The sequence below is a fragment of the Euwallacea similis genome, chromosome 9 (assembly GCF_039881205.1).
Source record: "Euwallacea similis isolate ESF13 chromosome 9, ESF131.1, whole genome shotgun sequence".
Classification (NCBI taxonomy): Eukaryota; Metazoa; Arthropoda; class Insecta; order Coleoptera; family Curculionidae; genus Euwallacea; species Euwallacea similis.
In genome coordinates this window covers 3,250,326-3,274,943 of record NC_089617.1, presented here as the reverse complement: position 1 = coordinate 3,274,943, position 24,618 = coordinate 3,250,326, and the positions used below count along the sequence as shown (strand labels likewise).

The 24,618-nt window shown below is 35.5% G+C and overlaps 2 protein-coding genes across 2 annotated transcripts; one reads left to right on the top strand and one right to left on the bottom strand.

Moving 5' to 3' along the window:
• Positions 1 to 1,191: 1,191 nt before the first annotated feature.
• LOC136411015 (hapless 2) lies at positions 1,192 to 13,176 on the bottom strand. Its single transcript, XM_066393421.1, has 9 exons — positions 12,559 to 13,176; positions 9,145 to 9,472; positions 5,311 to 5,598; positions 5,045 to 5,251; positions 2,892 to 3,215; positions 2,439 to 2,840; positions 2,190 to 2,388; positions 1,794 to 2,140; positions 1,192 to 1,250 (listed from the first exon to the last, which is right to left on the bottom strand). The coding sequence occupies exons 1-9, from the start codon at positions 13,174 to 13,176 to the stop codon at positions 1,192 to 1,194; spliced, it is 2,772 nt and encodes a 923-aa protein (XP_066249518.1).
• Positions 13,177 to 16,521: 3,345 nt separating this feature from the next.
• Positions 16,522 to 23,846, top strand: LOC136411131 (segmentation protein even-skipped-like). Its single transcript, XM_066393583.1, has 3 exons — positions 16,522 to 17,193; positions 19,172 to 19,368; positions 21,769 to 23,846. The coding sequence occupies exons 1-3, from the start codon at positions 17,046 to 17,048 to the stop codon at positions 22,264 to 22,266; spliced, it is 843 nt and encodes a 280-aa protein (XP_066249680.1). The 5' UTR covers positions 16,522 to 17,045; the 3' UTR covers positions 22,267 to 23,846.
• Positions 23,847 to 24,618: the final 772 nt, after the last annotated feature.

Sequence of the window (24,618 nt, the reverse complement as noted above, 5' to 3'; positions counted from 1 at the left end):
TGAAAAGTCAAGATTCCGACTGCAAATGCCCTAAATCAGGCGTCGAAAGTTCTTAAGGCACGGAGCATCTATCAGGAATTATGGGTCTGGACTATGTCTTCTCATTAATTTCTTCAGTAGTGTATTTCATAGGAAATATAGTCATAAATTTAAGAGATTAGAGAACTGCATCATTTTATCATAAATAACTTATAGAAATTGGATAAAGAAGGAGTGGAATGAAATAGGTTGGTCTCCATGCACTCCAGACCTATAGCCATTCGATTTTTTTTTTGGAATTATCTACACAATAAGTTGTTTATACTGGCACTATGAAAAAGGTGGATGAATTAAGATTCCATGGTGACAGTTTTCAATAATTTTTTCAGACATGACCAAAGGTGCAATAAACTGAATAATAATTGTTCTTGCCATAGAGTGAATCATTTTATCCCGCTGGAAACGATCTCGTCAGTCCGGAGCTTTAGAATAATTTTTGTCAATTAGGAGGGATGAAAAATTGTTTATTTTCAATGAACACTTCGAATTACTCTGGGATTTACACTTTTATTAGGGTGAATTCCCGGAGGTGCTATTAGAGTCCCCGCTTTATCCCTCGTCGGTCCGCCAGCTCAGTTCTCTCTCTGCTGAAGAAAAATAATAGGGTTGAACCTTACGGTACGACACAATTATCTCGTAAACTTATATTTGCGTTGGAATTTTATACGTTTTAATTCCAAAAGGTTGTTTCGTTTATATGGTTAATCTGTTGTTTCTTAGGGGATAGCTTCCAGGGGCGTGTTTGAAGTTGGGGTCAAAAAGGGTAGTCTGCATGTCAGCAAATGAATATTTAAACGTCCAAGATTACAAATTATCTGTAATAATATGTCTATAAACTACACAAACAAACAAATGACCCCTTCATTCATAATTTCCAAATTGTTAAGATTGGGTTTAATTAGATAATACATAGGGTGATAAGCATGCCAAAAATAGGATGGATCAAATCAGTATTAAATTTTATTATATTTTTAAATATATTAAAACGAGTTCATAAAGAAAAATAGAGAAATAGTTATATTATAGCGACATGACAAATAGTTCTTCATATCACATACATAAATGTTCTAAAAATATATATTGCAATAACGAAGGTAAATAAAACAAAAGTAGTGGAACTCAGCTGTCGTATCTGTTTGAACTAAAGGGCAATCACTTTTGCTTTTGGTAGAGGGATCCTTTATTACTAGAGGGGCTGCTATTGTTTTTTTCTGCATAAAAAACAATTTTACTGTTAGAAACCAAACATACTGCCTATACGGGGTATTCAAAGAAAAGAGTCGCATGGAGGTAAATCTGGAGCGGGTTCAGGCCAAGAAGTCAGTCAACTACCCAACATAATTAGCCTAAATGGATTCCTCAACTTCCAAATCATCCTAGAAGGATTAAATACAAGTGACCCAGGATTACTAGATATAAAATTTTAAAACGAGGACATATAGCCCCAAAACTGATTTCAGTTGAAGACTAATTCACGAATATTACAAACATTTTTTTTTAAATTTGTACTTCGGTTATTTTTTTTAGGTAATTTAAATTCCTTGGAATTTTCGCTACTGATCTGCTGTATACATAGATCAGTAGCGCAACAGAACACGTCTTTTAAGTTATGCTCGTTGAGTTTGTGTTTCGAGAATCAAGATAGCATTAAGATAAAAAAAATAAAAAAAGAGAGATTATCCAAGGCGATTCCTGAATTTATTAAATTTAGAGGAAGGAATCTCCATGGGGTCAAGTAATCATCCAATACCAACCTTCACTTGAACCATGTTGTAAATCTTTATTCTCAACAGGGTCGCCTTGTCTGCTTCTCTTGGCAGTGGAGTTCTGAAGATTATAGTTCTTCAGTAAAGTGATCTGACTTGCCCGACAGTTGGAAATATCCAAATCTTCGAATTTTTCCGAAGAGTATCTTGGTTCCAAGAGTTTCTTGCACATGTTCCATGTGATGGCGAAGGGGAAAACGAAGAAGAAGACCATGTTGATAGCGAACTGAGTTCCTGGGGCCAGATTGTACACCTTCTTGCCTGATTCTGGATGTATTGGCCAGCCTTCGTCGTCATACACCACTTTTTGGTCCTTCAGGTTCGGTTCGTAGTACCTTAAAAAGTCTTCAGATTCAGAAATATTAGGTAAACACGCGTCCTCACATGTTCAACTTTTTCGGAAGGTCAAATATCTTATCCAGCCCACATAAGCCAATGGGCAGGACGCAAATTCCAATCGCTGCCTTTAGAAGTCCCATATACCACAAAGTGAGGCAGAAATAGAGCACAATATGCAGAATCAATGATATCGTGTCATCAAAGGCTGAATACTTGACCACTTGAGTTGGAACTGGCATCCCTCCTGTGAAAGTATTTAAATTAACATGGAGAATATACTTTTTTCAGGCTCACCCTGGAAGCCTGCGGCATAGTACTCTTCAATCTCAAAAGGAATGCACCTCAATCTATAATCAGAGCTGAAGCAACTGCACTGACAGTACCAGACACAAATGCATCTGTCCTCCTTCACGAAACGAATCCTCCTCACAGCAATCAGTTGCTGCTTCAAATTGAAGACTTCCAGGGAACAGTAGAAGTTGCTGAGTGGGAGCTCGCAGTATATTTCCAGGACGAATGTGTGCTGGTGCTGAGGGGATATAATAACCGGCTGGGAGCTGATGCTTCCAAAACCAGCAGGAAGTTCTAGAGGACAAGTCCCAATTCCCACGAAGAACACACTGCTTACGAGACCTGAGTTGAATATTTTCGCAGTCACAGAAACTCGCTTGGAGCTCAAGCTCTCAGTATAAACCTCTGGAACAACCCACTCATTTTCATGTGAAAGGAGAAATATTGCATCCAGACCTGTAATCATGGCTAACTCATCGGGCTTCAAAATGGCATTGGTGTCGGCAACAAAGTTAATGTTAATATTGCTCATGATGGGCGCCAAATAATACATGAAGAGCAACTTATTTTGGGGCTCCTTAGCGATGCCGTTGCGAGGTTTGGTTGGAATAGGGTTGTTTGGCAAGGCTCCAAAGTTCTTTAAGAAGTAGCGACCTTTCTTGCCGTTGCCTTCCAGGTCGTGGTCGTGTTGCCACATTTGCTTTGGTTGGTTTTGCAAACAAGCATTTCGATGGTTGTTACATTTGTTCGGTTGGTTTGCGAATGCTTCATAACCGACCCCTATAAATTCGGATTTTTTTAATGGTTTTTATTATTTATCCTCTTGTGAGTCTCCGGATCGTTCTTAGCTATATCTGACTAAAACATTATATTCTTCAGTTTAATTAAAAAGTTCACCACCGCAATTTTTGTGTCACCGTTGATGTACAGGGTTAGCCTCGCAACCCGTTTATTAGAAAATTTTCTACTTCCTTCTATCGTAGCCCAATGGAATTTGGCTTCAGACAGAAACGACTATTTTGAATTCAAGTAAAATAGTTTCAAAATGGCGGGACTTCCGGTTATACCGGAAGTAACTACCAATTTCGTTATTTTAAAGAGAATTCCCCAATTTTTTTGTCATTTTCGGATTTCTTGTTAAATTTTAAGGGCAATTTAGGTAAAGTGTCTTATGTCTAAAGTTTACCGTTTCCGAGTTACACAGGAAAATTTTAAAGTTTAAACAACTGCAAGATCCGACGGAAACAGGTATTGTACGCTAACCGTTGCGTATTTTGAAATCGGTGTTCTGGGGCTCAAAGAGGGCCTAATAAGCTACGTTTTGACCTATTCCAATTTGGCAAAGAGTCTTTCACAACCCTGGAAAGATGTCTCTGAAGTTGCATGACTTCAAATCTCAATAATTTGCTTATTTCGAATGGGATATCCTGTTCAGAATCGATCTAGGAAAACTTAATAATATTTGATACAGAATTAAATTTTAGACTCGCAAATGCTTTAAATTACAGGGTGTTACATTCGAAATAAGCAAGTTATTGAGATTTGAAGTTATGCAACTTCCAAGGTATGTTTTGGGGGTTGTAGAATACTTTTTGTCAAATTGAGATATATGAAAACATAGCTTATTAGGTCCTCTTGGAGCCCCAAAACACCGATGCCAAAATTCGAAGCGGTTAGAGCACAATACCGACTTCCGTAGAGTTTGGCAGCTGTAAAATTTTTTTAATTTTCCAATATAACTCAAAAACGGTAAATTTTAGACATAAAATACTTTGTATAAGCTGACCTTAAAATTTAACAAGAAATCTGAAAATGACAAAAAAATTAAGGTGTTCTATTTAAAATAACGAAGTTTGTAACTACATCCGATATAACCGGAAGTGCCGCCATTTTAAAAATATTTTACTTGGATTCAAAATGGTCAGTGCTAGCCTGAAACCAAATTTCATTGAGCTACGATAGTGGGAAGTCAAAAATGTTCTAATGAATGGGTTGCGTGGCTAACCCTGTATAAGAGTTCAAGTTTTGAGAGTTTTAAAGGAGACATAGAAAAACTCAGAAACCTGACGAAACCTCTCAACGCAGATGGAAAGAGCATTAAGTCCTCAATCCAACTCTGTTACTCTAAGGGAAGTAAGTACAAAAAGAAAAACTGAGAATTCGGACCAAATGCTCTTAAGAGCATAAAATTCTCCATCCAATCAGACCATTTTTAAGCAAATCTGTCTGCTGGGTAGTACCATTGCTCAGGAGGCACTTACTGCTAATAAACTCTCGGAATCAGGTCTTGTCATAAAATATGGATAATTTCAGCAAATCTTTAACAATTAAGATCGTTGATAAAATACTCTTGAAGCAGTCCAAAAGAGCACGAAATTTCTTATCAAATGAACAACTTTCAAGAAAGCTGGTCAGCTGGAAGGTGTCCTTCTTTTAATCTTGAACTTAAGAATTATTTCTTTCATTTCTTGTTTCTCATATTTTCCGGATGGTTTTCATTGTAGCAGCATACAACCACGATGATTTGACAAGATACCGTGAAAATGCTCCATTGTACGCGATTGCTACTCTAAGTGATAACCAAAAAGCTTGAAGAATACGATCTTTACCTGCTTTATTACATGTTTTCCCACTGACATCTATATCGTCCTCTCTTGCTACAAGATACTCAGAGGGACCTCCAGCCACCTCCGGATACTGATCCTCTGTCGAATCGCTTTCATCCTCTTCTGGGATAAGCAACTTATAACTTTTTAAATCCAGAGCAAACTCTTCTTTAATAGGAGTGTTTACCGTGTAAGAGGCCAAAATGGTACCTTTGGAAAAACTAGTTGTAACCTTCAATTTTTGCCGGCAATTACTCCGTTTATTACACCTTCACTGTTAGAATATTTCTTCTCAGAGGTCCCCACAGAAATATTTTCATAGCTGGTGAGCTCTTTCCAATAAATGCAACCGCCTTCCATACCCATTTTTTCGAAAATTTGTATGTCCACCGAGTGGTCAATGATTGGATGGGCGATTTTGTATATGGAGTACCATACCTCAGAGAACTCCATGCAATGGGCGCTGTCGTGGTAGGTTTTGGGATCAGCGCCCGGAGGGGTGAAGGTATCGTCGCAGTCTTGGCCCCCTCTTCTATGGAGGCTCATTTTCGGCTTGCCTAAAATGTATTAAATAAGCCTGTTATAAATCATGAATACGATTGAGAATTAAACAGTGGCGTGCATGATGGGACTTTAAAGGAATGGGAAGTGCTTAAAACTAATTCCATGCATATAATGTGTTTAAAAAATTTGAAATACAGGGTGATTCACGTAACTGTTTCATTAGAAACTTTTGTACTTGTAACTAATCTAAATTTTTCATATTTGGGGGTTAAGTTAATATAGATACACTCTACTTTTTAAAAATATTTTGAAGGTCATATCACTTCCGGTTATACCGGAAGTCGAGGTCAACTTCCTTATTTCAAATGAAACACCCAGTATATTTTTGCATTTTTGGAATCTAGTGATTAAGCTGATTAAATTCTTATTAGGTACTCCTATACCTAAACCTAACCATTTTAAAGATATATTGGTTTAAAAGAAAAATCTTTCTAAAACACCATTTCTATAAAATTTAAAATTCTCAGCTATTATTGAAGCTGACTTTACGAAAATTTGCTGACATATTAAATAGATATGGTAGATCAGGTTTATGTGAAAAGTTTTTATAAATATCATACAAGGTATCCAAAAAACCACGTCATATTTAAAGAACTTTGATAGCAAAAAAGTCGCTTATTTCAAATAGAACACCCCATATATTTTTATATGACTAGAATCTAAATTTAATTCTGAATCAATTATTATTAAGCATCCCTATACCTAAAATGAACGCTTTTGCTCTAATTTGCAGTTTTTTAATATTGTACAATAATAATTCTAAGTATCTTAGTTGGCTTTGAAAAGAACATGGCTGCTTCCTGTAACATGCGTTAATGTAATTATCAATTTAATAAGTTCGCTCAGCAGTTTAGAATCATGAACTTTAATAATACTTATTCAAATAATGATATTTTAAATTTATTCTTTATTCATGGAGAGTGTAACAAAGTTTTGGAGAGAACTAGCCGTACATTCAACGAAAGATATCCGCATCTTCCGAAAATCACAAAGAACAAATTTAGGATATTGAAATCAAATTTTTTAAGACATGGAAAAGTCAAAATTAAAAAGTCTTATTCTAGTTCCATCATAAATAAAAAAATAGTAAATAAAAACAAATAAAATTAAATTAAAATAAATGTTCAATATGACCCCCATTAACTACTAAACATTTCAAAATTATTTTTTTAACTTCATGTTGTGTCACTTTATTAATTGTAATGGGGTGAAGATCTTCAAAAGCTATCATTAATAACAATAAAAGTACAAACCTAAATCATTAGAAGCAGTTCGAATAGAAAAATTCGGATTTGGATTAAAATATCCTAAAACGGTGATTTCATTGCCTTCGTTATTTATTATAGGTCTAGAATAAGACTTTTTAGTTTTGACTTTTCCATGTCTTAAAAAATTTGATTTCAATATCCTAAATTTGTTCTTTGTGATTTTCGGAAGATGCGGATATCTTTCGTTGAATGTACGGCTAGTTCTCTCCAAAACTTTGTTACACTCTCCATGAATAAAGAATAAATTTAAAATATCATTATTTGAATAAGTATTATTAAAGTTCATGATTCTAAACTGCTGAGCGAACTTATTAAATTGATAATTACATTAACGCATGTTACAGGAAGCAGCCATGTTCTTTTCAAAGCCAACTAAGATACTTAGAATTATTATTGTACAATATTAAAAAACTGCAAATTAGAGCAAAAGCGTTCATTTTAGGTATAGGGATGCTTAATAATAATTGATTCAGAATTAAATTTAGATTCTAGTCATATAAAAATATATGGGGTGTTCCATTTGAAATAAGCGACTTTTTTCCTATCAAAGTTCTTTAAATATGACGTGGTTTTTTGGATACCCTGTATGATATTTATAAAAACTTTTCACATTAACCTAATCTACCATATCTAGTTAACATGTCAGCAAATTTTCGTAAAGCCAGCTTCAATAATAGCTGAGAATTTTAAATTTTATAGAAATGTGTTTTAGAAAGATTTTTCTTTTAAACCAATATATCTTTAAAATGGTTAGGTTTAGGTATAGGAGTACCTAATAAGAATTTAATCAGCTTAATCACTAGATTCCAAAAATGCAAAAATATACTGGGTGTTTCATTTGAAATAAGGAAGTTGACCTCGACTTCCGGTATAACCGGAAGTGATATGACCTTCAAAATATTTTTAAAAAGTAGAGTGTATCTATATTAACTTAACCCCCAAATATGAAAAATTTAGATTAGTTACAAGTACAAAAGTTTCTAATGAAACAGTTACGTGAATCACCCTGTATATATGTCCTAGGTTGAACGTGAACGGAACAGATTCCGCGTTGCGACTGGATGCTTGGGATTCCCCAACTGCACCTGGACAGCGGGGATTCACCAATCAGCCAGAACAACAGGATTAAAGAGTTTGAGCCTCAGAATGGTTCTTGTTGGGCAGATTTATTACTGTCTTCCCAACTACGTTGTTATTATTGTTATTCAACGCTCAATACTTTTTATTAAGTTTTTTTAATTGAATTGTAAAATTGATTTATATGAGTATATTTATTATATTTAGCAGCGTAGCTGTTTTGACGGCAAACAAAACGATAATTATAGTATAGTCTTCCAGTGTAGTATATTATACATATATAAAATATTTTAAAACCATCTACGCAAAAGTGTTATTTCCAGTGTGCCTTAAAATTTCCTCTACAACCATTAAAATTCGCAATTTTACATAAATTTTATACACGAAAACACAGGGGCGTAAAGAATGTTAATGAAAGTTTCTAAAACTAATTTACTCTGATTGAAAACCTTCTACGCCCTTACCTCATTCAGAGCTTTTTTCAGGCTTTCGCTCTAAAATCCTTGAAAATGGCAAATCAATTCGGCATTAAGTAGATGAAAACTTATGTATAAGTGATATTAATTTCACAGAATAAGTTCAGGAGGAAGATTTCAGAAAAAATATTAATTGAGAGGCATGAGAACTATCTGGTCATTGTGTTATTCACAGTTTTTCAGGAAGAGCCGTACTTCATATTGCAGTTTTTGATAATGATAATGACCTGATTCTGACAATCAACTCAAGTTGGAATCGGTGCAGATGTACAGGACGTCCCATATTCGATGCTCAATATGGGGATCTCGGAAATAATTTAAGGTAGGAACAAATAAAAAGAAAATCGCAATTTTCGGTTCTTTTCGGGATATTTCCGACAGTAATCAGAATTCTTAAAAAATTAAAAAGGCCAAGCACTCCTCTTATATAGACCTAATTTTACCCCCATTCAATCTATATCTCCTACGGTTTCCGAGATCCCCATGTTGAGAGTTGAATACGGGACACGCTGTACGTACAATAATCATCAAGAAGTGATCTCGATAAAGAAGATAACAATCATCCCAATTGCAAAACTTGGGTATCGGAGGATTTCCTATGCATAAGTCCTCGGGGGTTTCGTTATCTTGGTCCATTCTGCAACAAGTTTGCAAAAAGCGAATCAAATTATGCCCCATAAAGCACATTGTTCATTGTTTCGCTATAAAAATAACTTACCTTTAGTAAAATCTACTCTCCGTTCATCTCTAGAGACACCGCCAAGACCATCTTTTATCAAATTTTGAGCGTTTATGACTCTGGCGGCGTTTTCAATAGACCTATGGCCACTTTCTTGGCCATAATGATTGTCACCAGCTTTATAGTGTCCAGGTAGGTAAGAGTTGTTAGTTTCTTTTAATTCAGGGTCAAGGTTTATATTGGAAACGTCCAAATTTGAATTACTTTTATTTAGCTGATTTTCCGCTTGAATGTTGTTTAAAGGATCCTTTGGTTCGGAATCTCTATGGAAATCGCAAGAGCAGCAGAACCCAGTGCTGTATGGGACCTAAATGGAAATTTGGGTAAAGAGAGTGTTTGATTAGTAGTAGTTAACTGTCGTTGGCAAGAGCAGGCCTTCCATAAATAATTATGAGCTTCGCGTTTGAAGAGAAAGATTTTATCTGCCATTCCAGCTATAATTTCTATATGTTTACCATCCTCATTTGCACGTACCCGTTATTGGGAACCCTAATTTATAAAGCGAGAAGAAATAGAGATAATTCTCCATCTGGACTGTCTAGTCTGAATTTGCGGCCTTAAGTACATTTACGTACTATTTATGTAAGTAGTGATTCATGCGTCTCTAACACTATATCTATTGCGATACACCCCTAAGTATTTAACGGTCCACTGTAGAGACCTTTTATTTCGTTTATTGCATTTTCATTTTTCAAAAATATGGATGCTTTTACGGATAATTTTGAACTGATGGATTTAATCTCGCCTGCGACTCGCGCTATAGTTCACTCTCGTACGTTCAGAGTATTTACCACACGTTCATAACAGCGACGGGTGCGCTAAAGACACTTTTGCACGTGTTAGATATTATATAACGAGCTCAGAGCTGTTAACGCACGACGCAGCTGTTAACGCACGCAACAGGCACGAAAAAATGCCAAGGGGCTCGGTTGCTTTGTAATTGAATGCTCTATCCCATGATGATGTTTTTGAAAACGATGCCAAGAATAAAATCTATCCGCAATTTTTTCTCGTGGGAATCTCATAAAAAAAAAATAAAATTAACAAGTAAATTTCGAAATGAACGAAGACGTGTGTGACAAGAATCTCAAGAACGATTATCGCTGGCACTTTGTAAAAATTAAGAAGTTGTTTTTGGAAGGTCTCTGAGCCAATGCCAATTTATGACATAAAAATTCCTTTCTAGTTTTTGAATTTTTATCTAATATGAATGACGAAACTGTGCTCATAATGACGTTCAGTTCTGCTCCGGGATGGGACTTAAATAGAAATTTTCACGGTAATATCTTGATAGTATAAGTATGTATAAAAAGGTCTTTTATTGGAGAAATAGAGACATTTCTGCGCTTAACAGCGGAACGCCTTCCGCAAATAGTTACTAAATTGCGACCATCATTTCTATACTGAGAAATCCGAATTTTACGCAATATATGAAAGGTTTTTTGTTGATTTTTTCTTATTTATTTTTTATTGATTAGTGGACATTTTTATTATTCTTCGTTTTATATTTATTTCTTCCCAGCATTGTAAGGTATTTCGTCAAGTGGAGAAGATTTTTTTCCAGTAAGCGATAATATTTTTTAACTCATCATCATAGACCACAAATCACAAAAAAACTGTCATGACAAATTGCTAAGTGAAATTTGTCGTTCCACAGTTTTATTCGGAGTTTGAAGGTGAACGAAGAACAGTTGAGGAGAGTGCGAAGTGTGCGAATTATGCCAAATTTACTAAACAGAACAAAAAATCAAATAAACAAATTTCTCAGTGTACATCTATTATATCCCTAACCATAACCTGAACTAAGCATAAATTATTCAGACGATGAGGTGATAGTTCTGGAATTTCGAGAAAAGCTTTACGGTTGGCATAGGGCCAGACGCGACGACATTACGAGGCGCACCATTGGCAAAGCAATAAAAGAGGAAGTAATAGTTATTGACCAAGTGCGGAAAGTAATGCCACCCGCTGATTGCGGCATTGAGTACGCTATAGACGCTTTCGCATGCGTTAGGTACTAATACGTTGCGTAACACGCTAAGGACTTCTAGCGCACATGTCAGGTGGCAATAACTACCAAAACAGACAAACAATGATATTGCAGGCATCCCATTAAAAAAAACACAGTTTGGGAGTTCTTTTTTTTTATTCTCAAATTTTAAAAAAAATCGAAAACCAGTTCAGACGCACAGAGCATATTTATAATTTATTAGCGCCATACTTTTTTCAAAGCACCCCGTGTATCTTCCTATAATTTTAAAATATGTGCCTCATTTCTTCCTACAACTCTTCAATTTCCTATTATAGCTCTTGCGCTGAAAAGATATCGGTCGACGACATATTGTTGGGATACCCTGTATGAGCATTGTCACAGCTATAGAAATCTATAAACGTATCAAAGGTTCGTTATAAAATTTGAAATACGTATTTAAATTGCATGTTTCCGGCCAATAAAAATTTGAATTTCAGTTAAAAGAATTTCTCCTCAACTTCTTTAGGAATTTCGGCTTTTGTGGGGCATTAAAATTTATAAATTTAAATATTTGGAAAAAGACGCGTCTAAGCGATATTTACAAAGTTTACCTTTTCCACGTAGAATGAATAGGGCGATTTAACCGTTAAGCAAAATCAATATTATACCGGGATACAAGAAAGTTATGGGCTTTTAAACATAGGAAAAAGATCGCCGACCACGCTCTACGCTTTGTAACAAAATTAAAATAAATTTAAAATGTTTCAGGCGAAAAATACTCTGAACATGAGTTTTGCACCATATTTTGCTATTTTTAAATATGTATATTTGAAAAGAAATATAAAAAAGCAGTAAACCTCTAAAAAAAATAAAAATAAGTTTAAACCGTGCTACCCTAAATCTCGCTTATTAATAAAAATTAATAGATATACACATAAAAAAAAATGTAAATTATATTAGGGACGGTTCTTCAGCGTTCAGTTAGAAAGCGATAGCTGTCAGTTAGTAACTAGCCGGCAGATGAAGTATTTTTTAAGCTGGAGTTAAAGTTGACCAATAGTTCAAGCAGGGACAGCTATATTAAACACCTCCATAATTAAGATAATTAACAGACACTTTCGCTGATTGTTATCCGTGATTGTGCGTTCATATGCAGTTTTATCAGGATACTGAAGAACCGGCCCTCAGTTGAATACCATTTAATATGGAATCGTATATTTTAAACAGCTCTGGGGGCTCCCAAAAACGAAACTGGTTGAAGTGTTTAATTTTAAAAGCCCAAAGAGTCAATAAAATCATTTAATCCCGATTGTGGACTTGGGACAAAAGTATCGTTTCAGGAATAGAAAAAATTAATTTAAGAAAATCTCAAATTATCATTGAAGGCTGAAATGTTTTACAAAACGAAACCTTGAACTTACCTCGTTTTCGTGATACTTCACAGTTCCACAAGTAGGATTCCCCGCTTCAGTGCTGCATCCAGAATATCCAGGATCATGCTTATTAATAACTCTTTCAATGGGTCCAGAATTTACCACGTTCTCAAAAACCAAATCATAGATTTGATAAACCGGCCTTTGAGTCACTTTCAACACATACGAGTTTAGAAGCCTTTGTTTCTGGCAACTGACGGGGTCAAACACATGGTCAAGAATAATATACTGAGGCTTGTAGTTAGCCAGGCCGCGGTTTTTGATCTTCAACGTCAAAGAGATTTGCTTGTCGCATGTCTTGAGGTCCTGTCCGCTACATTCAGATCCAAACCCTTTGGGTCTTAAATTGGCGTCTTGAACCTTGCCGGTTGAGCACTGAAACGCGGTTCCGCAATCGTAAATCTTGGATTTAGGGCATTTGGTTATTACGGCTTTGATTTCGAAATTTGTAGCGTCTTGGGTCTCTTGGTATCCGGCTTGGCGAATCGGGGGAAAGAAACGTTCATCTTGGACACCATTCAAGAGATTCTGATTTGCTCGACCAGCGCCCTGTTGTAGGGGTGTGCAAAGCACCGGAAGGGTCAATAGAATGGAGACGATGATCATAAATTAAGACAGTTTACTTCGTAACCACGAAACTGCCCTTAACCTTTGTGCGTCAATCATGTGACGTAGAAACTTCAAAAGTGAGCTTAGGCCCTTTGTACACGTTTAGAGTTTTTGAGGCTCGGTGACGATCGTGAGGAAATAGAGTCTTTGGTGCCATATAAACGAATCTCATGGTATTCCAAATCCAGTGGGAATACTTCGTGGATTTCTATATCTACTAAAACCCCACAAAAGCGAGTCGCACCTGCATCAAGGACTATTGTTGAAACTGACTTGTTGAAATTTGAATCATCTCTTGTACGTGATTTACACATCTTTCTCGACCCATTCAAAAATAACTAAACAAACACACTACCTTGATATCTCTTATCTCCTTAAGAATGTCCAAACTGGGCTGCCATTCGAATTCTTTTATTAGCTACTTCGTCCTGTTTCTGGTATTTTCTATGAAGTGTGTACATGTCTCTAAACTGTGACCCCGTGTTCTATGTGTGTTTTATAATCCTTCATTTGATTAAATACTGAATATTCATCGGAATCATTAGAATTGAGACTTTCAAAATTCGTAAATTAAAGTAAGTAGCCATAACCCTACACACGTGATTTCACAGTTTACAGTAGATTTAGCAGTTTTTACAGCAGGGGTTCCTGGAAGAGACAAATCCTAATAATAAGATCACCAATGGTAATTACCGATGGTAATCCTACACAACAATGCGAAACGGAATTTGATCCGCAATCTGACGCAGTAAAGACACTTTTGTTTGTATTAGATAAATTACTTTTCTTACGGGTGCATGTGTGTTAAATTTACTGATTACAGTAAATTCTTCAAAATCAGCAATTACAGATAAGTGCATGTCGTAAAGGTTCAAGCTATGCGCTATAAGATAACGAAACAGCGTTGCATAATACTTGTCGTACGTAATAACATCACGAAAGTGTTGCGTAATAGATTCGCGTAACCATGGCAACCATGCCACGATCCCCGTGTTATACGCGTTCCTTTAGCATTTTAGAATACAACCAAATAACTGTCATCTCCGTAGGTTGAGCTATCCTCCCTATTTATACATATCTCTATAGAATTAATTACAAGTTCATGACCAAGTGGCCGGTACAATTCAAATTAATCGAAATGGGTAAGTCCTAGAAAGAACCATTATATACTATTTGAAAGCAAGGCATATTACCTTTTTCGGCGAAATCGCCTGCGGTTCGGCCGCAAGCTTTCGTCTCGCGCGTAACATGGTGTTTATTATCCTTGTAATGTAATATGTATGTTAATGTCAAGTGTACTGACAAAAATTTGTGACACGAACGTGTGACACACGCCGCTTTACTTTGTGTGAGGTAAAATTTCGACCGATCTAATAGGGGCATTGTCAGGGTGTACATTCACAAGCGCTATAGATCCAAATATAGCATTACATTGCGTTTACCCGGTGAGAAATGTATTCTAGATACATTGAGCTATTTACGCCTACGATTTTATAAATGTGTATATTAAGAGTAATTTAAATATGCCCAACGGATGGTTACAATGTTAATTTCATGGGGATAAATCAGTGGCGCGCTGATTGCAAAAGCAAACAGAAAGACTACAAATATGCTGATTTACAGGGAAATTTCTCTCAAAAATCTAATCAATCTACAGTATGTCCCCAAATAGGGTTGCTAAGAAGAGAAAGTTTTTTATTTTTCATTTTATGAGAAAAATGCATTCTTCATCAAAGTTTTTGCTCGTTCCAAAATTAGTCCTCATCGTTTCAATTTTCCGTTTCAGTACAGATAAATTTTGAAAAATAGGTCCGTTTAGTTGAAAATTTTTCTAATTCCCACAAACTAATTTTCGTTTCTATGGCAATCAAGACTTTTAAAGATTAATTTTTTATTAGGATAATTCAGTAAAAAAGAAGAAACCACAAATAAAAATTCCGCACATAAAAAATATGGTCCAATTATACCATGGTAATAAATTGTACACCATTCATTCACTTTAGCCGAATATTACCCATGACGAAGCGATTTGGAAATAGAGGCTGTGATGGCTCCACTACCTTCCATGCTGAGGTAAACAGTATCATTGGTGAAGAACGTGGATCAAAGAATACAATATCTTGATAAAAATATTAATTACTTATGATTTGAGCCCACATACGCAAGCGTTGATTTCTTGGCTCTAAAAGGTAATTAAAAATTGGTTTGAAGAGATAAATTTTGAATTATTTCCATCTTTTTTGAATACGCGTTTTACTTATTTTTAATTGACTGATCTTCTGCGTAAAAAAATTTTGTATTATCTTGAACCTAATCAATTACGAGTCACAGTGTCATTCTTTTCTCGAGCTATCTTTGTTTTCCTTACGTCTAATCTTACCCTTACATCTACCGAGTCAGTAGCTAAGAAATTCGTGATCAATTTTAATGCCATTTTTAAATCTAAATATATATAAACTTTTGATTCGATCTCTCTATAACTTGACGAATTACGTTATCACCATTGTTATAGCATTGTATTAGGTAACTTCGATGCTGTTTGGAGAACATTATCACTTAATTTAAGCTTTGTTTACGGTTTCCATGGAAACGAGAATTAATTTCCGGAGCTTCGAAAAATTTTCAACTAAACTATTTTTCTACATTTCCCCGTAACGAAAAATAAAATTGAGACGGAGAAAAACTGATTCAACCGTTTTAGAACAAGCAAAAACTTTCATGAAGAATGCATTTTTCTCGTAAAATGAAAAATAAGAAACTTTCTCCTCTTGGCAGCCCTATCCGGGGGCATGTTATATTCATTGGGGCCAATGTATATACATTGGTACTTCCTAATATGGTCTATCTATGGTGAAACTGTCACTTCACTTAATAGCAAATAATTCAGAGGCGCATTGCCGTAAATCCAGACATGCGGACGGAAAAAAAATCCGCATAACGAAAAAACAGCCCTTGGATTAAGCAATCAGGCTGTGAATGGACACTTTCAATGCTTGGAAGTAAAAGTGTTACTATACATATGGGAATACATAATAAAAATGTCAGTTTGAGGGGGGTCTCGTCCCTGTATACAGATCCTGATGGGAGAATTAAAAACAAAGTTCAAGGAGTTTTTCCTTATCAAGATACATTCCGTCACATTTTAGAATAGAAATAAGTCACTTAGCCGACGATTTTTATCCGCCAATGATGAGGGGTGATATATAAAGTGACTTACATTTTCACTGATATCCACGCAACTGCGTCAAGACCTATATGTTTAGGCATGATTACTGCCCTGGGCATCCAATTTGCGTTCTTTGCCTCAGTCAAAGTATCAGATCCGTATTAAACTCCCAGAACGAATGATAAACCGTAATATCCCTTTATCTTAATAAGCTTTTCCTAACATGGCTAAATAAGCCAATTTAGCAGCTTTATAAAGTTAATCAATACGAACAGCGTAATAAGACGCAGCGGAGGGAGCAGAAAGAATTTCTCATTAAGACTTAAGAGCAGCGGCACCCCATCTCACCCTAATACATTCCGACATCTACTTAGGGTAGATAAAGACACCCCAAGCCATTCTACGCTCTATGACCCCCGTACATAACGAACTAGGGGCGGAGCCACCAATCACCGCTCGTTTTCCGCATGACCAACCAGATTTCTGATGGACCACGCCCGCTTTCATCCCAGCTTTAAAACTCTGAATATCACAATTTTGGTGTTTATTGGTGAAGAGGTGAAGACAAGACACGAGTGTAGTGGCTGTGATACTGTCGACGGGCTTTAGCGCTGGACGTTTACACTGAATGTATCAGTAGCAATATTATTTTAAAAACCTTGTGTTAGTGACTTTAAATGGTGTTATATTGCAGTGAAAGATGAACGACGGATACAAAATGTTCGGGAATCATGAACAACCGGTAGTTTTGGACATTATACCGCCGCACTATGTGAGTGGAGACCATAAGGGACCACCAAGTCCACCGCGATCTCCAAGGACGCCCCCTAGTAGTTTTAGAGCGTCGGGTAAGTCCTGGAATAATCCAGAATGTTCTACGCCTTATTATTTAGAATTTAAATATTATTTCGTAATTTTGGTGGAAAACGTAGGGGTGTCGCGATGATGTAAATAATCGGACTCCGCTTGGTTATTGCTATCATTTAATTAGTTTAGGTCGGACTAGTCTCACAATAATTTTCTTCATCCATAAGTTTTAATAAAACCCGTAATAGAAAATGTAAATTATTTCTCAGATAATTACGGTTTTAGTTCTGCACGATTATGCAGTAACAAGGAGCTCAGACCTTTGCTGTTACCACCTTCTGAAATATTCAATCAAACTGAGAGCCAGGTTTTTATCTATATTAGAAGTTCGCGCATAGGTAGATATTAATTCTTGAATTATTAATTACCCAAGCTGTAATTCTTTGAGAGTTACTTCATTTCAGTGTCAGAATCTCTAAATTATTTTCTTTGCGTCCATGGACAAGAAAATATCAGGGAGTTTAATTTCAAAATTCTATATTAGTTTTCAGATAATTTTGTCATTATTGAGTATGATATATCCCCTATTATGTTGCTATTAATTTAAATTGATTGATAAAGTTAGAATTCCATATTGATTTCCCACATTGGTGAATGGGCAAAGAAAAATTGACAATCTATTGGTTTTTTCCAAGATTTTTTAACACTTACTATCTTACTATTTACTTACTATTTTACTACTTTCTTACTATTTACTTACTATCTTACTACTTTCTCACTATTTACTTACTATCTTACTACTTTCTTACTATTTACTTACTATCTTACTAATTTCTTACTGCTTACTTACTATTTACATACTACCTGACTATATTCTATCTATTCACAATCCAGTATTTAGAATAAATAATTCTAATTACTATATTGCCTGATACTCTTTCTTTATCTAGAAAAAAATAATAATTTGAACTGAATTTTTACAATACAGTACAAAGTATGTTCACACACACAATTATGGCCTATATTCTTGGACAAAAGATAATTATCCAGACAATCGGGTTTAGTAAGGATTCCTTGTTCTAATTACTCGTTTAGTTCTGAAATAATTATATAAATTCTATTAATCACAATTTTATTAATTTTGCTAAATTATGGAAAAGTAGTTCGAAGAACTCATTAGAGAAAATCATTTCCTGCATTTACGAAAAGATATTTATATTAGGTAGACAGACGGAGATGTTGAGTAAAAAATTAGTCAACATCCCTATTCACTTCTTGATCTTCCCTGACATTCAAAAAATCATATTTTGTTATTTCTACGATAACGATAATGATAATCGACAAGTTTCTATCCTTGCTTCACCATTACTATATTACAATAATCGTAAGGTTTTTAATGGGAGTGGATTAAGCAATCTGTGGCAGTTTTCGACCTGTTACTTTGTCAAAATCCTATTTAAAATTTTTAAAGTTCATTTCATACTAATTACATTCTTCGCATGGTAGAAATCCACACTGAAAGAAATAACTGTAGTATTTGCACCTATTCCCTTCAAGTGTTCCCAGGATCTTCAAAATCTAAACCAACGCCACTTAAGTACCATTAGGTGTCTAAGCAAAACCCACTTTTGGCACATTTCTCGGATGCACGACGTTTAACTTCATGTGAAATAGCGCAAGCCGAGTTAAAGTTATGAAATAGGGCTTTTATCAAAAACAATTCTTAAAATTACTCAAGTGAGACGGAAGTTTGTCGCCCGGCTTCCGAATTGATTCCTCTCAAAAAGTGGTTTCTGTCTGTTAAGTTGTTAACATCCACTTGAATCAGTCTAGACCCTCTTCCTCTTCTACAGATCCTGCTTTTAAAAGCGTCGCTAATTGCTTATTAGCCACTCATATTAATACTTTAAAGCTCACTTATATCTGAGAACAGCGCCAGCTTTGAAGCATGTTAATAGCCTTAGATAATTAGGTTACTAGTGAAGATGTGCTTTTCCAAGTTGGATAATTTTGTTTCAGAATCTTCTAGTCCGACGGAAAACAATAAACTTCTTTCTTCTCCTCAAAGCGATCCAAACATCCGACGGTATAGGACAGCTTTCACAAGGGAGCAGTTAGCCAGGTTGGAAAAGGAATTTTACAAAGAAAATTATGTGTCTAGGCCCAGACGAGTGGAACTGGCTGCACAACTAAATTTACCTGAAAGCACCATAAAGGTACGTTTGCTTTTTTTGAATGTGGAATATTCATATTATTCTTCGAGAGCGAAATGGATTAACACAGAAGTTGCTTAAAAAGTTGATGTTGATATCCCGTTGACAAAAACAAGTGATTAATCGATAAAAGATTTCCATTTCTGTCATTCTCTATTATTTATCAGATCTGAGAAATATATGTTTTCTCGCCTCCATTCTCTAACTTCTAATTTTTTTCAGTTTTTCTTGAAATTGATAATTTGCTCCTTTTCGATTTTTGAAAAAATTGAGAAAAATGTGAAACATTACATCAAGAAACAACATGTACCTACTCCTTACCTCAAATTGGCCTATCCAACTTTGGATTTCGTTTTTAATACTAAATTCCCTTTTTTAATTTTTCCTTGCCGTGCAGAATTTATGAATGATTTGACGTCCCTTAATCAATCCCATTTTCTTCTATATGCTAAATTCATATTAAATTGTAATTCCTTCAATTTTTGTTTCTATTTAATAACGATTTTTCTTCGTGAAATTGAGAATGACTTAAAGCCACATAAACAGAGTGATTCAGAACTATGGGATCAAACTTCTTGGGATTATTCAGTGCAACAATAGAAGACATTTGAGTATAAGAACTCATGTCACCAAAAATGTGTTTTATCCAATTTTATCCATTTTCATTTGTACAAAATAATACTGTAAAAATTGTTTAAAATGTCGTCCTTAAATTTGAATGCGTTATGTCTGGATCTTCAGTTCAGACAACATTGGATCGGCAGAGATAGTACAGTTCTGTGGCCCCCTAGGTCACCTGATCTAACACCTTTAGATATGTTTCTGCGGGAACATGTAAAGTCTCTGGTTTATGAAACGCCAGTGGAAACAGAGCAAGATCTGATTGCACGAATTACTATGGCATTGGAAGTCGTTTAAAATGATTTTCAAATGCTTATCTAAGTCCACAAAAACCTTGTACGTCGCTTAAAGAGGTTTTTCAACAAGTTCAAAAATGACATTTTGAACAATTATTGTAGTATTATTTTGTAGAAACAAATTAAAATAAAACCTACTAAAACTCAATAAAATACATTTTTGCACGCAACTGTGTTAAAACATCGAAAGAGACATCTTTCCGGACATGAATTTTTATACTCAAATGTCTTCTATTGTTGCACTGAATGATCCCTAGAAGTTTAATCCCATTGTTCTAAAACACTGTCTGTAATCTGTATACAATAATTTTCATCACACCTTCACTACTTCGGGTCGGGTCAGGCCTCTAACGTCTCAGACCTGAATCGAATCGGATCAATGATATGAAGTAACGATTTAATTTGAACATAGAAATTTATTCTGCTCAGAAAATGCTTTTCCAAAGACGCGGAAATCCTGATCGAGATCTCTGAAAATGCCATAATTTCTACCATAGCTATTGAAGTGGAACAGAGTCTGGTTTTTACCCGAACAATAATTTTTTCCTTTCGGTTGATCTTTTGATCAGTTTTTGCCCCAATTTAATAATTTTTCAGATTCTGTTAAGTTTGAAGAATTTGTAGCATTGGATGGAGCACCACACTTTATTGTTCAATTTCAATTTCTCCCGATTTGTTTGCTCCTTGCTACCGTTTTTCTCTTCAAATTTGAAAAAAAATTGTAAGGTGTCGACGCAGAATCATGGTCATCTATTAAGTGCCTCTATTCGCTATATTTCAAATTTCTCTTCTCGTTTATTTTACCTCTCCTCGATTGTTGGTTCAGCTTTACTCCGCTCCTTCTCATTTTACTTTTTCCTCTATTTTATTCCTATAAGTTTTTTCCGAATATTGCTGCGACTTAAGCAGAAATTTGAGGTTCGAATAGCCTTTAAGGCCCCATTGTTCGACGATTGCAATCCCAATGAGGGATCGCCTCGAGCGACCAACCCTACACCATAGGCGGCACTCTTGTGAAACCAAATTAGCGGTAACTTCCGCCCATTTACAATCATATAGGTTTCATTTAACGCGTATTAACCGGTGGCTAGCAATTAACACATTTGCTGGCCAAATAAACAGCTAATAGAGCTTTTAAGAACATCTGAACATGCCGCACTTATAAATGACCGCTGATAGCCGCCGAATAGCCGGAGCTATCGTATTATAATGTTCACTTGGAAACGTTCTTTGGGCCTAATGGACGATAAGTTGGGTATCATGTGTTTTACGATGTGCTAACTATGCGAGAAAGATCAAGGCAATAAAGCCGGTATTGGCTACTAAGACGTGCCATTGTTCACTCTTTGTATAAATAATTAACTTTAATGTCCATTTCGTCAAAGGAATCTCATACCTCTTGATTCTCTTAAAAGCAATTTTAATTAGCAGATTAGCTACTTTTCTGAATAAATTACCATCTAAGGAAATGCGTCTTTTGTTCTAGGTGTGGTTCCAAAACCGGCGAATGAAGGACAAGAGGCAGAGAATGGCCATTGCCTGGCCCTACGCTGCCGTGTACAGCGACCCCATATTCGCTGCCTCATTACTCCAGGCGGCAGCTTCCACGGTTCATTACCCCCCGACTATGTACCCCCCACACTATCCCCCTAGATACGCGCCTTATAGTCACCACCCTTTCGGAGTTCACTCTGCCAGTGCTCCCCTATCAACGCCCAGCCTCCTTCCCCATCCTGGCTTTAACTCACCTGCAACGAGCCAAAATCAACTCCCCCAGGGATTGAATATTAACCTTAACTTCGGAGACGTACCCCCTTATCAACAAATGCATCAAAAAATCTCCCCAACTGGTTCGCATCGTTCAGAATTGAGTTTGAGCCCTCCAGTTCACGATAATTTGCTGATGCAGACCACCAAGATGGCTTTGCAAAGTCAAATTCACGAAAAGCCTAAGCTGTTCCAGCCCTATAAGACAGAGTCTTAAAATGGGGATACAAATCGGAAAGAACCTTTAGATAGATGAATATAGGAAAGCTCTTTCGCACAAGACTTTCAACTAGAAAACTAAATTAGCAGGAAACCCGTGTTAACTAATGGTCGAGTTACTACGTATTCCCTGATAATCACAGTTAACTAAAGCTAAGTTGGATCTGAGCAGGGGGGAGAATATAGAGGGAAGTTTTGAGATATGATGAGATGGTGGGGCGATGCCTTTCTTCTGTTCTCAAGATATGAAAATGGGACTGCTAGAGATGGGTTGAACAGATTGTTCTGCTGCTCAGTAGTGCATCGAGTGATGACGGAATCCAGTCAATTCCATGATGGGCAATTTCGTACTACATTCTAATCTCCAAAGGCTAGGAAAACCAAATATCTATGTGTTACGATTATGTTGATTTAGGGTACAAAGTGGTTAAATCTGTTCAAAATGTACTAATTAATTCCTTATTTCTTAATTTCGTCTTGCTTTTAGTATTAGTCTTTTTAGTGCTTTCTTTTATCACCTTTTACAGCTAAGTTACATATAATATACAGAGTGATTCGCAACGCGTTGGATGCAACAGATGCGTATAGAGGATATCAAAAGTTTTTCCATGCCTAAAAATGCTGAGGTGTTAACCTCAGAAAATGCGTTAATAGTTAGGAAACACTCAGTACTTCAGCAATGCCTAAACACGTAGTTTTTCTTCACTTTTCTTTTTAACTTCAGACGATTAGCAGCTCAAGACGGGGGCCTTATGGATGGGTCGCCTTTAAAAGTTTATTATTTTTCCCTCAGTTAGTTCACAATTAAGACCTATTAAATTTATAGTAACTTCGAATTTGCGCTTTATGTCGATTTTTTGAGAAACGTTTCTGAGAAAACTGCGATTTCGTGAAAGTGGTCAAAATTGAGTAAATCGGACGAAAATCGCAATAAGGCTCCTTAAGGGCGTACCCAAGTACATTGCTGGTCAAGGTTCCATGGAAGGCACTCTGTCGATAGTCAGATTTAGAACATTTTTGGGAACAGGAAAAAAATAATGCCGTTTTATTAAATTTATTATTTTCGTTCAATGCAAAATTAAAATTAAAGATGTTAAGGATTTTATAAAATTTTAAGAATAATTCATTCCTACGCCACTTTTCCTCAGCTACTCGATGACTTCAAGTTTCTCCCAGTTAAAGATGCTGATCAAAGAAGTACATATGCAAAATTTGTTTATCTTAAGGCATTGCCGAAATTCATAGTTTTTTGGAATTTTTTCAGAAATTTTCTCCACGTTGTGTATCCATTTCGTTGTGATATCTAGCACATATCATTTCTGAAGACTTATTTTATTTTTACTCATAATTTCTCATTGTTGGTGCTAGTCGTTCTATTTTAGTTGTACGGTTAATTTAGTTATTGTATTTAAAATTTAAGTTCATAAGTTTGAATAATTAATTTCATGAATTGTATATATAAATTATGAAACATAGATTAATGCATGATTATGTAATATGATCACGAATTGAACACTACTAACCAAATAATATTGAAAACGTAAAGTTTTATTGGCAATTATACGACGATTATACGACTTATTCACCGTTTTATTTCTCATTTCCTGGAGCGACTTTGGTGCTCAAGCAATTCGAACCTTTGGCGCTTTGTTTCATCGGTCTTTGTAAAAAAGTTTTATGAAAATTTAGATCGAAAAAAGATCCTAAAAAATCAATAATAACTAGCAATTTAATGTTGGAACCTGCGATCAGATTGTCTCCTTGTGTTCTATGGGCGATTCAGCCCTAAAATAACACCAATATATCATATGTACCATGTGCTCTTCCAATTATTAAATATTTTCGAGAATTCACAATGAAAAAATTCTTTTCTTCAGCCAACGCCCTCATTGGCAGTCGGTTTTACCTTTTAATAAAATAATAGTGGGTGTCTGCTTGAACTAGTAAAACTTTTTATTTTTCTGGCAATAGTTATGTTTACTTAAATGTTCATAACAGGACCTCCCTTTATTTTTTAAAAATTTTTTATGGTTTATTATTTTATATTTTAAATTATTTTATACTTTTTATATGGAAAGGGATGCTATAACAAAAAATATCGAAGGACATCCGGCCGAGAGGTAAATGACATTCTTGGGTTGACTATCAATAGCGGCTAGTCTTTGACTTAAAATATAAATTTCAACTCCCTATAATATTTACTTTATTACTTTTATATCTTTAGAATAGTTCGTGCCAATCCAAAAATTTTAAAATGTTCATGATTTCAAACCCCCTCCGCACCAATCTAGTGAGTCCTGCCCTAAAAAGGCTAATAATAGAAAAGTGTTCGCATATTTTCAAAATCTTA